Here is a 13005-nt window from a genome sequence, read left to right on the forward strand (position 1 = left end):
CTCATATTCACGGATCTGATTCTCATTTTATGTAGCATTCTTATCTGGCAAACTCTATGTCACTTGATTGCTGTGCGTGAGTGAGTGAGTGAGTGAGTGAGTGTGTGTGTGTGTGTGTGTGTGTGTGTGTGTGTTCTCTTGTGCACTGAGGCATGTTAGTGTGTTTATGTATGTGTTAAGAGTGTGTATGCACCTGTGTATGCAGATGTGTATGCATTATATGTGTATAGGGGGAGAAGTAGGGTGTGAGTGTGTGTCTGTGAGAGAGAGAGAGAGTGTTTGTGTGTGAGTGTGTATGTGTGTGAGTGTGTATGTGTGTATGTATGTATGTATGTATGTATGTATGTATGTCAAGTCAGGGGCATAGCCCTTGGGTGTCAGGTCAGGGGCATAGCCCTTGCTACTGGTACCATGTAGCCCAGTACTACCTGCCGCATGTGAAGTCTCCCAACAACGGACCAGGCGGAGGAAACCTTTCCCAGTGGCTGTGAAGGTGGAAGAGGATGACCAAAGGGCAGGGGGAGCTCTTATCCTTGGCTGGAAGTGCCCCTAGGAGACGGAGCTCCGAAGAAAAAACCTGCACCTGCCGAGGCCGTCCTACACATGGCAGCATCTGCACCTGTGGGACTGTGAGCATCGGTAGGTGAGAGAGTGGGGAAGGGACTGCACAACTCCTCCTCACTAAAAAAAAAAAAGTCACCTGTGCTGATCAGGCAACCAGGCTAATGTTGGAATGACGAGCTAGCCCTTCGACACCCAGCTTTCCCAAGCCCTGTGGCGATGGAGAAGTGGTAATGGGGACAGGCAGAGGATGCTGCTGGCAGTTCCTAGTCACGACTCTGCACATAGGTGGCTGTGGGGTGATGGTCATCCGCCGTAGACTGGGGCAGATGCGGCACCCGTATCCTCCCACAGTGTCAGAGCAGCCCTTTTTAGGGACAGCACTGCTCTCCCCACATGGGGAAGGGGAGATAAAAGGATCCCCAAACAAAGCCTGCCTCACCTAGTACCTAGTAGGAAACCGCACCTACTTGGACATCCAACAACAGTGGTCGAAAACAACAAAAGAAAAGAACCAGGAGTCATGCCCTGACTCTGGGTGCCTGGAATGTTCGCACCCTCTTAGACAGAGACGACAGACCAGAAAGACGCACAGTGCTCATTGCTAGAATGCTTTATCGCTACCAGGTGGACATAGCAGCCCTGAGCGAAACAAGGTTTGCAGGTGAAACCCAGCTGGAGGAAGTTGGAGGGGGCTACACCTTCTACTGCATTGGGAAGCCAGATGGCACCCCAAGAACCTCAGGTGTGGGCTTTGCCATATGAAGCAAACTTGCACGACAGGTTGACAGCCTTCCACATGGGATAAATGACAGGTTGATGACCCTGCGTCTGAAGCTGTCCAAGGATTGCTTCGCCACAGTCATCAGCTGCTATGCCCCGACGATGACCAACCCTGATGACATCAAAGAAGCTTTCTACGAGGAGCTCAGCCACACCATTTCAGTTGAAAGGACAGGCTGATCATCCTTGGGGATTTCAATGCCCACGTCGGCGTGGACTTCTCCTCGTGGCCAAAAGTCCTAGGACAGCACGGCACCGGCAAGTGCAACTCCAACGGGCTGCTTTTGCTCTCGCTCTGTGCGCAGCATGGACTGACCATCACCAACACCTTCTTCCAACAAGCGGACAAGTACAAGAACACATGGATGCACCCCCGCTCCAAGCAATGGCACATGCTGGACTATGTGATTGTCCAGCAGAGGGACAGAGGCGATGTTTCCACTACACCCTGCATGAGAGGAGCAGTCTGTTGGTCGGACCATCGCCTGGTAAGCAGCAAGATGAACATCAGACTTCCACGCAAGCTCCAACCAGACAGGCAGAAACCCCCTAGGAAGGTGAACATCCACCGCCTCCCTATCACCAAGGACATGCTGCAGCAGCAAATCCAAGTAGCTCTCCAAGAAATTCCTGCATAGACTGATGTAGAAGAGGTATGGAGCACCTTTAGAGATGCTGTGTACACAGCAGCAACTGACACATTCGGCTTTGTACAGAGGAGCCAAAGAGACTGGTTTAACGAGAATGACTCTGGAATTTCCAAGCTCCTGAACACACTACATATACGGCATCAGGATCACATGTCCAATAAAGACTGCCAGAGGAAGGAGAACCAGTTCTTGCAAACCAAGCAACTCGTACAGAAGAGGCTGCGTGAAATGAAGAACACCTGGTGGGATAGAAAGTCCGAAGAGCTTCAGTCCACTGCTGATGCTCACAACATGAAGACCTTCCATGATGGTCTCCGAGCTGTGTATGGGCCGAGAGTCACAGGATCAACCCCTGTCCGAGCCTCAGACCAGACCACCCTCCTGACAGACAAGAAAGGCATCCTTGCCCGCTGGGCAGAACACTTCAACACCCTCCTCAACAGGGACTTGTCTGTATCTGACGAGGTAATTGCAGCCCTCCCACAGCTACCAGTCAGTGACTCGCTAGCAGCCACTCCCACCAAGGTCGAGACCCAGAAGGCCCTGAAGCTGACAATGTCAGGAAAAGCACCAGGAGCGGATGGAATCCAGGCTGACATCTACAAGTATGGAGGCGAGGTGCTGACAGACAAGCTGACCGCCCTGTTCCAGCCTATCTGGGAGAGAGGGGAGGTCCCCCAGGATTTCAAGGATGCTTCTATTGTCCACATTTACAAACGGAAGGGAGACAAAACATCCTGCAATAACCACCGTGGAATCTCTCTCCTCTGCATTGCCAGCAAGATCTTCGCCAGCATCATACTGAACAGACTGGTTGACCATGTCTCCAACACAGTCATCCCTGAAGCACAGTGCAGCTTCCGCTCAGGCAGGGGAACATGTGACATGGTGTTTGCTGTACGCCAGATGCAAGAGAAGTGCCATGAGCAGAACAAGGAGCTCTACATGGTCTTTGTAGACCTGACTAAGGCCTTTGACATGGTGAACCGCCATGGTCTGTGGAAGATCTTCCTAAAGTTCGGCTGCCCAGAGAGCCTAATCCAGCTGATTGCGTCTTTCCATAATGGCATGCAAGCGAGAGTACAGGAAAATACTGACATGTCGGATCCGTTCCCTGTGGTAAATGGAGTGAAGCAGGGCTGCGTCTTGGCACCCACACTGTTCTCCATTCTCTTCTCTGCCATGCTGATTGCACCAAGATGAAAACCTACAGAGCTGTTGTGCTGACCACCTTGTTGTACTGCTGTGAAACATGGATGACGTATCGCTGTCACATTCAACAACTTGAGCAGTTTCACCAGAGATGCCTACGAAAGATCCTCGGCATAAAGTGGCAAGACAGGGTCTCCAACCTCCAGGTCCTAGAGAGGAGCGGCCTGCCCAGCATCGAAAGCCTGCTGATCCAGTGCCAGCTACGCTGGACAGGACACGCTGTCCGCATGACAGACAGCAGGATCCTGAAGATGCTTTTGTATGGCCAGCTAAGGAAGGCCACCGTGAACTTGGAAGACCCTGCAAGCGCTTCAAGGACACCTTGAAGACAAACCTCAAAGTCTGTGACATAGACATCCCTTCCTGGGAAACTGATGCCCTTGACCGCTGTCACTGGAGGATGCTGTGCTCTAGTGGCATAAAGACGTTTGAAAACAAGAGAATGCTGGCCATTAAGGAGAAGCGTGAACGAAGGAAGCAGGGCTCAACTTCTGGAGATGTTTTCCCTTGCAACACCTGTGGGAAGTGCTGCGCATCCAGAATCGGCCTCTTCTCCCATATGAGGACACACACCGACAGATAAGCCTGCCTGCCTACTCATCCGTCGGACCGACGGGAGACTCCATCTATGTAGGTAGGTATGTACGTATGTATGTACAGGTAAACGTACATATGTATGTACTCCATTCCAATTCTTTACTCTACAGATCCACATTTATTTCTTCTATGCATGCATGCATGTGTGTGTGTGTGTGTGTGTGTGTGTGTGTGTGAGTGCCTTGTGTCTGACTGATGTACTACTGTAACATGCTTTGAAGAAGTTGTTTAAAGTGTTAAAAATAATATCAACCCCTCTGAAAAAAAAGTTTTAAAAGCTGTATAAACATGTTACAATGACAAAGTGTGGAAAACTGGTATGGAACAGAGAAATATGGATTTGAAAAGGGGATCTGTACTGACCTTTATCATTACAAATATACTCTGCCAGGGCACTGAAGGCAGGCGGTAATTTTCACAGTCATTAATTTCCAAAGTCATTAATTTCCAGGTTTTACAGATGTTATCACAGTTCCCATTCCTTGTCATCCATGTTTGTATATAATGGTTATCACAAGAACAATTCAACAGTCATACTGGACAATTAAAAACTAAAACAAAACTGGACAGTCTTTTTTTTAGTGTTCCAAAATATGGGGCCAAAAACATACTAGAAAACAGAGAAAAAAACATACAGGACAATTTTTTTCAAAACTAGCAGAAAGTTATAAAAAAAACAACAACAACCAATGCACAGAAAAAATAATGGACAGTTCATGAAAGAAAACAACACAGAAAATTATAATGGACGATTAAAAAATATTGGGGAGTTCAGAAAGAGAACAGCAAGTAAAAAAACAAAAAAAAAAACAAAACACACACACTGGAAAGCAAACATTAAAAAAACATACAAACTGCACATTTAAACACAAAATACTGGACAGTAATTCTGAACTGCACAATAAAAAAACAAAACAAAACTGAACAGTATTAAAAAAAAAAGGAAAACAAAACACTTCAGGGAGGAAAATACTGGACAGAAAAAAATAGTAAACAGTTGGGTAGTTCAGATAAAGTACTGTACAGTTCAAATGATAAAGCACTGGATAGTTTAGAAAAAATACTGGACAGTCTAGAAAAATACTGGACAGTTCAGATAGAATATTGGGCAATTAAGACAAAACACTGAAAAGTTCAAAGATTAAAATATAGGACAGTTAAAAAACAGACAGAAAAATACTGGCCAGTTCAGAAAAAACACAAGAGAGTTTTGAAAAAAACCATAATGGATAGAAAAGATAAAAAAACAAACAAAAAAACTGGATAGTTCAAGTAACACATTACTGGGCAGTTCAAATAAGATACTGGGCAGTTCAAATAAGATACTGGGCAGTTCAAATAAGATACTGGACAGTTTTGAAAAAAAAATGTTAGAAAAAATACTGGACAGTTCAAATAATAAAATACTAGTCAACACCAAAACAAAAAACACAAAAAAAGAAAACAAAAAAACAAAAAACAAAAAAAAAACCAAACAACAACAACCAAACCTAGACTATTAAAAAAAAACCCAACATACTGACATACTGAACAGTAACAAATATAATGGAAAAAATAGTGGACAAGAAAAATAGTGTGAAGTTTAAAAAACAAAAAACAACAAAAAACAACAACAACAAAAAACAAAAACAAAAAACAAACTGACAATTCAGAAAAAAAAAATACTTAACAGCTCAGAAAAGTTACTGGACAGTTCAAATAATGAAACATTGGACAATACTGAAAAAACACTGAAACAGTTCAAATAACACACTGGATAATGTTTAAAGAAAAAAAGGCGAGTACAGGCAAATAAATGAAAATATGGACTGGAAAACATGCACAGTTTCTGGTGTGTAACAACGGAACAGTTTCATTTTCAGTTTTTCAAGGAGGCTTCACTGCATTTGGACTAATCCATATACGCAACACCATATCTGCTAGGCAGATGCCTGACCAACAGCATAACTCTTTGAGCTTAATTAGGCCTTGAGTGCATGTATATATGTTTGTGAGCTTGTCAGAGTTGAAATTTTCTACAGAATTTTGCCAACATTGTCGTTGCCATGGGTTCTTTTTCAGTGCAGTAAGAACGTGCTGTACATGGGGCCTCGGATTATCATCTCATCCGAATGATTAAACGCTCAGTTTGATTTTCCAATCAAATGTGGGAGAAAGGGCGAGAGCAGGATCTGAACCCACACTCTCATGGACTCTCTATACTGGCAGGTGAGCATCTCAACCATTCTGCCACCTTCCTCCTTTTAACCCATGTTCAGTGTGACAAGACACCAGTGCCAGGAGACGGGCACCAGTGCCAGTTGGGACTGCTGCTCACAGAAATGAGGGCTAAGCTCTTTTGTGGATGGTCCGCAGAGAAACTCTTACCCTTACCCAACAGGACAATTCAGAAAAGAAAAGAAAAACATGGACTGAAAAGTGTACCCTTGTACCTATTTTCAGATAAAATACTGAACAGTTCATAAAAGAAAAAAACAACAACAAAAAACTGAATTGGAAAATGTACCTTGTTTCTGTTTTCAGAAAAAAATACTCGTCAGTTCAGAAAAGAAAAAACCTGGATTGGAAAATTTACCTTGTTTCAGTTTTCAGAAAAAAGTGGCTACAGGAGAGCTCAGAAGGAAAAAAAACAACAAACATACATTTGAATATGCACCTTGATTATGCTCTAATGATAATATACATGACAGTTCAGAAAACAAAAACAAAAAAAACCTGGGTTGAAAAACATTAATTTTTTTCTGGTTTCAGACAAAAGGACAATTCAAAAAGGAAAAAGGAACATGGACAACAACAACAAAAAAAAACATGGATTGAAACATACCTTGTCTCTTGTGTCCTGAGGAAGGTCGACGCACTTGTCAAGAGGCATGCCCTGAATGAACTCTGTGGTCAGCACGTGGCGAGAGCTGAGGTCGCCAATAACCTCTGGCACGTACAGCACCTCGTCTCCCTCCAGCAAGGTCCTGTTCAACAGTGTTGTGTCCAGCATTAAATGATAGTTCTGAAAGTGAAAATAAGCCCACATTAACTACCCCTTCTCTCAACAGGACTGATTAGTGTTTGAGCATTCACACTAAAGAGAGAAGGGGAAGAAGTCCTGGATGACCTAAGCAGACCTGCCATTTCGTGTTACAAGTTTTGATAATATGTTCATTTACACATGTGCTGTGTTGTAAGCAAGGTGGCAGTCCGCCAAGTCTAGGTTTGAATCCTGCTCTTGTCCTTTCTCCCAAGTTTGACTAGAAAATCAAAACCAAGTGTCTAGTCATTCGAATGAGACGATAGACCAAGGTATCGTGTGCAGCACACACTTGGCACACTGAAAAAGAACCCATGGCAACAACAGTGTTGGCCTCGGGCAAAATTCTGCAAACTCAATCCACTCTGATAGGTACACAAATATATCTGCATGAACTCAAAGCCCTAGGCTGAAGAGCACTTTAGGCTATGCTGCTGTCAAGCATCTGTCTGGCAGATGTGGTGAAACGTATACAGATTCATCCAAATGCAGTGACACTTCCAATGAGAAACTGTAACTGTGTTGTATTATTCTTATCACTGGTGCAAGACAATATCAGTCTACATGTGTGCGAACATAACAAGCAGTGCATAATCTCCCTCACGTTCTGCATTATCACCTCTTTTTGCTTATCCTGTGAAGCAGTGGCCTAGTGTCAATGCACTCTACTTGGAAGCGAACGTCCAAGGGTTCGATTCCCATACATGAAATGTGATTTTCTCTCCCCCCTCCACTAGCCCTTGAGTCATGGTCTTGGTGCTAGTCATTCAGATGAGAATTTAAGCAGATGTCTCATGTGCAGCATGCATGCAGCACACATAAAAGAACCAATGACAACAAAAGAGTCGACCCTGGCAAAGTTATGTGGAGAAAATCCACTTTGTTAGTAACACAAATACACTTCCATACAGGGGGAAAAAAAAGAAAGAAAAAAAGTAAGGGTGATGCTGCACTGTTGAAATGTGATCTCCCTAGAAAGAGCAGCCTACATTTCACACAAAGAAATCTGTTGTGACAAAAAGTATTACTATACAATGCAATACTATACTATGCTATGCAATACTCCTGCTGAAACTTGATGAAATAAGATCAGTGTGGCATTAAGTTTGAAGTGCAGTTACTACTTTTTGTGTTTTTGTGTACTTAGCAATGGTGAAACTGATTTTGCCAAACTAAAGTAATGCAGTCCCAAAAGGAAGATGAAAATGTCCAGGCACAGAGTGGTCACTGACATCCTGACCTGTCAGCTCTGTCTGTCTCCGTAAGGTGACAGCCCTTCACTGATAAGTGACAGCCCTTCACTGATAAGCATACTAGCCAGCTGCGGTCAATGGGTAGATACCTGTTTAATGAACGTGCAGATTTGTCCAAGCACTTTTTTCCTATCACTTTCTGGATTTAGGTGGATGTCTCTTAATGCCTGTGTACTGTACTGTGTTGATTAGTCACAAGCACATACATATTAGTCATAAGCACAAATATTGTCATCACTCATAAGCACAATCTTGACAACTAAAAAGAAAAAAGGTTTAAGATTTTTTCTCAATCAGCCATACAACCATACAAACTTAAAAAAAAAAAAAAACATGTTGAATGGGTTTCATCATTCATATGCATTTTGTAATATCTGTTTCATGGTTTTCTTAATCACTCATAAGGACTTTTTTTAAAGTCCGAATAATTTTCTGATCTATTCATAAGAACTAATTTTTGATGACATTTTCTGAAAAAATTGTTCCTTACGATTTTGTTTCAAGGGCAGCAACTCTCAGACAAGCTTACTTCTTGAAAAGGTTTTCTATTCTTTTATATTCCCTCTACAGCTCATCATAATCATGTATAATAATGGCCTGTTGAAAGGTATCATGAAAATTCCAAGACTTTTTCCGGAATTTTCAGGGTAAAACACTGATTTCTGTGACGTTTCCAGTCCTGGAAATTGTCTTCCTATTTTTTCCAAGACTTTTACAGACTTCCATGACTTGACTCTTTAAGAAACTTTTATACCTGCCACAAATCAGGCAGTCATATTCTGAGTCATGTCTGCCCATTATGAAACAGGGAGACACTCCTAACAGCTGAACACCCATGCTGGTGTGCTATGACTGCCTCTGATACTACCTTATGCAGGACTGTATAATTCACAAGCTGCTGTGGCAAAGTGGTCAATGTCACAAACTAACAGTTTGGAAAAGGTGGGTTCAAACCAAATCAGGTCAGGAATTTTAACTTGTGGCTGGCCCCTACCCAGAGCTGAGTGTACCCTGGGCTCAAATGGGAAGACTGGGACCAACACCATCAAGGATCATCCACTTCTGTCTGCATCTTTCGAGCCTGGAGGAATATAGTAATTAAAAGAAGAGAAGCACAGAGTACAGCCTTGTCACGCAGTCCCTAACATAAAGGGACCTTCATAGCAGCACTGTCTTCATCCTCATGATTACTTACTTTTTGCTCTGTCTGGTGCATAAGGCACCAAAAAAATTAAAAAACCTCCAGTCATTTCGGTCTTGAGCAAGCCATCTGATTTCGCTCCTGGTCTTGCCTGCTGTTTTCATCTCCTCTTCCACAGTTCTTCTCTATAATTATGCCCAGTGGTCTGCCTCATTTTCTTTTCCCGGGTGGTGCCCATCTGAGGGCAGTGTACAGACAGGTGTCTGGTTCATCCATACCATTAACAAATTCAGTGGCCCTTCCTGCCCTGCTCTCATGGTGAACTCGGTTTTCATTTCCCTGTCTAATTCTATGGTTATTGTGAGTTCATGCCAAGGTCTCTGGTGTGTTTGTAAGTTATAATAATTATGTTTTTAATTCTTTTTTTCTAATGCACGTTAAAAATGAAGAAGAAAATATACAGACAACAGATAGGTCACAGGAGATCCCTACAGCAGGACCTATGCAAATCTTCAATCGACTAGTTTACTGAGGACTGTTGCTGGAGGGATGTTCTTGTCTCCACCCTCAAAGAAGATGCTTTCTCAGTCTTGCTCCGTGATTAAGTGATTTTTGTTCAACAGTAAGGGTCTCCTGCATATTTTAAATCAGAAAAGACCCAAATGAACAGTGGTGAAGTGATTCAGGAACTGTGCAGGGTCTCCTCTAGTGCATGGCATCATGGCATCGAGTGATTAAAACCTATAAAAATGTACACACCTGAACCAATTGTGATTAAAATCTATCAAAAATATACACACCTGAACCTATTGCTGCACTCAGCTTCACGCAGGTAATCCACTTCCCATGCTAGTTCCCGCTTTGCCACTTTGACCACGCTGTCCACATACAGACCTAGAGAGAGCGACAGAGTGAAAAAAAAAAAGATAAAAAGCAAAATAAACAGACAGAATGAAGCTTTCCATCTATCATTATTAATCTAATGCAATGTTTCATTCATTTTCTAGCGCAAATATTTCTTCTCTGGCTCAAGGTGTGCGTGCGCGTGTGTGTGTGTGTGCACGTGCGAGTGCATGCGCACATGTGTGTGCATGTGTGTGTGGGCGTGTGTGTGTGATGGGGTGGAAGATTGTTGTATCAGGTTTCATACTCAAGAAAGGGCATGAAATTTACAAACTTATATGACCCAATTGCATAAAAATTCCAAACTTAATATATACTGAAGACTGCGTATGTTCTATACACAATTATGTCACTGAACTAACAAAAGTCTGGCATTTTGATTTCCTTGAATGTTCAAATGATGATCCACATTTGCAACGAAAGATAGTCGCAAATGCCTGCATGTTGCAGTGGATACACAGAGGCAAATAGTTCTGAGAATTATTTTGTCCAAAAGTGAAAGTGCACTACTTTGAACATCAGAATTAGCAAAAATTATGTTTGAATTCTAATTCAGGTTGAACTTTTCACAACTCACCCCAAGAAAAAAAACAAACAAAAAAAACACATGAAAAAAACAATGCAAACATGTTTTTATGCTTTTTTTTTTCACTGAGGAGGCAAAATCAAATAAACTAACTTTTACAAACCCATGTCAGTTTTCACAGACTTTTCAGGCCTTAAATTATCCAGTTAAAAAGGATACCTCAGTTTCTTCAAACTTTTATAAAACCTCTAATAACCACATGAACTATGTGTATGCACAGCTTTGTGGATGAAACACGCTTGCTGCTTTAGGAAGGCCAGAACCATGCAGGGTGAGATGGTTAGAAAAGAGAAGGCAAGGGGTGAAATTATACAACCGTACAATGTTCAGAAAGGACATGTACCATTATCACCAATACTGAACAATACTGGCTTTATTTCTTTTTCTAATTTTGAATTTTTGACAAATGTAATTTATGTGAAGATAGGGAACACCTGACCAAAAAGAAAGCAAAAATGTAAACACAGATACAGACAGACACACACACACAGAGTAACATACCTTCTGGAAGGATGTTGCCCACGCTGAGCACCGACATCAAGTTGTTGATGTCACTCTCTATGCTTTGAGCCACTCCTGGATACTGCAATGCCAACCACACACACACACGTTACTTGTGTGTGTGTACATGGATGTGTGTGTACATGTGTGTGTGTGTGTGTGTGTGTATTAATACTGTTTTTCTCAGTTCTAAAGTGAGTGTGGAAACATAGTGCCAGGTTGAAATAAGAGTCATGGCCTAGGGGTATTACGTCCAGCTAGGATGTGAATGTCCATGGGTTCAAATCCCATGTACAGACCAGGATTTTTACTCCCCCCTCCACTAGACTTTGAGTGGTGGTCTGGGAACTAGTCGATTGGATGACAGAATAAACTGAGGTCCCACAAGCAGCATACACATAGCACAAGTAAAAGAACCCATGGCATTGAAAGGGTTGTCCCTTACAAAATTCTGAAGAAAGATCCACTCTGATAGTAACATAAATACACTTATGAACAGAAAAAAATAATGGTGGTGCTGCACTCTGGTGGCATGCTCTTTCCAGAGAGAGCAGCCCAAATTTCACACAAAGAAATACGTTGTTACAAAAAGTAACACAATACAAGATGAAACAATACGCTTTGTTGTCTGGCAGAAACATACTCTTCAAACTAAAGCTCATAAACAAGCAATGCCATGACAAGTACCTGCACACAATCCCCCCCCCACCCCCACCAGCCCCCGCCCCCTTCTCTTTTCTCAATTTCCTCATGACTGCATCATCATACCTCCACACAGAACTGGGCTTGAAATACACACTCATCCCACCGTCCAGGAGAACTTAACCTTCTGGAGGACATGTGTGAATGACACTCTCTAAACATGTCTGTTGGTCAACCAATTTTTTACTGACAGTGAAAGGTGACTGAGCAGTCAACTTCAGTGCAGACCAATGCACTTCCCCATCCCCCTTTTACATTTGACACCTCCCCCCTTTCCCCATGCCCACAAGGTGTGTGTTCTGCAACAGAAACTTGTGGGCCCAGAAATAATGGATCCATCCCCTTTATTTCTCCCTCTCAGGCAATACGAACAGTGGGGAAATAGAACTTGTGGAGGCCAGATAGTTTTTTCTATCTAACTGCCCCCAGGACAACAAAATGTTATCTAAGAATTTCCTGCCCTGCTGGATACTTCACCTGTAACAGAGCACTCTCACCTGTATTTTGATGGCCACCTCCCTGCCGTCCTTCAGCGTCCCTTTGTGCACCTGGCCGATGGAGGCAGCAGCGAAAGGTTTGTCCTCAAACACTTCAAAGTTGCTGCGCCAGTCAGGTCCCAGCTCTCGACTCATCACTTTCTGCACAGGCACATCTTCTGCCTCTCAGAGCTGGTTATTGTCCACATACCTATAAAGTCAGAACGTTGGCATCTGCCTAATCTAGGAGGGAGGAGCAGGGGCTGGGGGCTGGGGATAACAGAAATGTGTTGCAGTAATGTGCTGTGTTCTGTTGCATTGTGTTGTGTTGTGTCCTGTTGAGTCATGCCATGTTGTGCAAAGTCATGCTGAACTGTGCTGTATTGTGTCTAGTTGTGTTGTGTCAAGTCTTGTGCTGTGCTGTGCTGTGCTGTGCTGTGTCGTACTGATTTGCATTGTTTTGTACATTTAAAATCCCTGATTAAAGGAACATCTTTGATCTCATCACAGGTAAAAATATATGAATTTTCACATATTAATGCAATACATGTTATAACAACATAATTGTGAAAAACAAACGCATGTTTAAAAAAAACAAACCCACACACACACACACAC

General features: G+C 42.8%; 1 protein-coding gene across 1 annotated transcript in view; it reads right to left on the reverse strand.

The window, feature by feature from the left end:
* LOC143295910 (atypical kinase COQ8B, mitochondrial-like) overlaps positions 1 to 13005 on the reverse strand; it is a 35714-nt gene that overhangs the window by 15661 nt on the left and 7048 nt on the right. Inside the window, exons 8-11 of the mRNA XM_076607596.1 lie at positions 12409 to 12549; positions 11210 to 11291; positions 10020 to 10113; positions 6628 to 6769 (exon numbers count right to left, since the gene is read on the reverse strand). Coding sequence (XP_076463711.1) covers positions 6628 to 6769; positions 10020 to 10113; positions 11210 to 11291; positions 12409 to 12549 — 459 coding nt within the window. The remainder of the gene's footprint in view (positions 1 to 6627; positions 6770 to 10019; positions 10114 to 11209; positions 11292 to 12408; positions 12550 to 13005) is intronic.

This window comes from Babylonia areolata, chromosome 21 (genome assembly GCF_041734735.1).
Source record: "Babylonia areolata isolate BAREFJ2019XMU chromosome 21, ASM4173473v1, whole genome shotgun sequence".
NCBI lineage: Eukaryota > Metazoa > Mollusca > Gastropoda > Neogastropoda > Buccinidae > Babylonia > Babylonia areolata.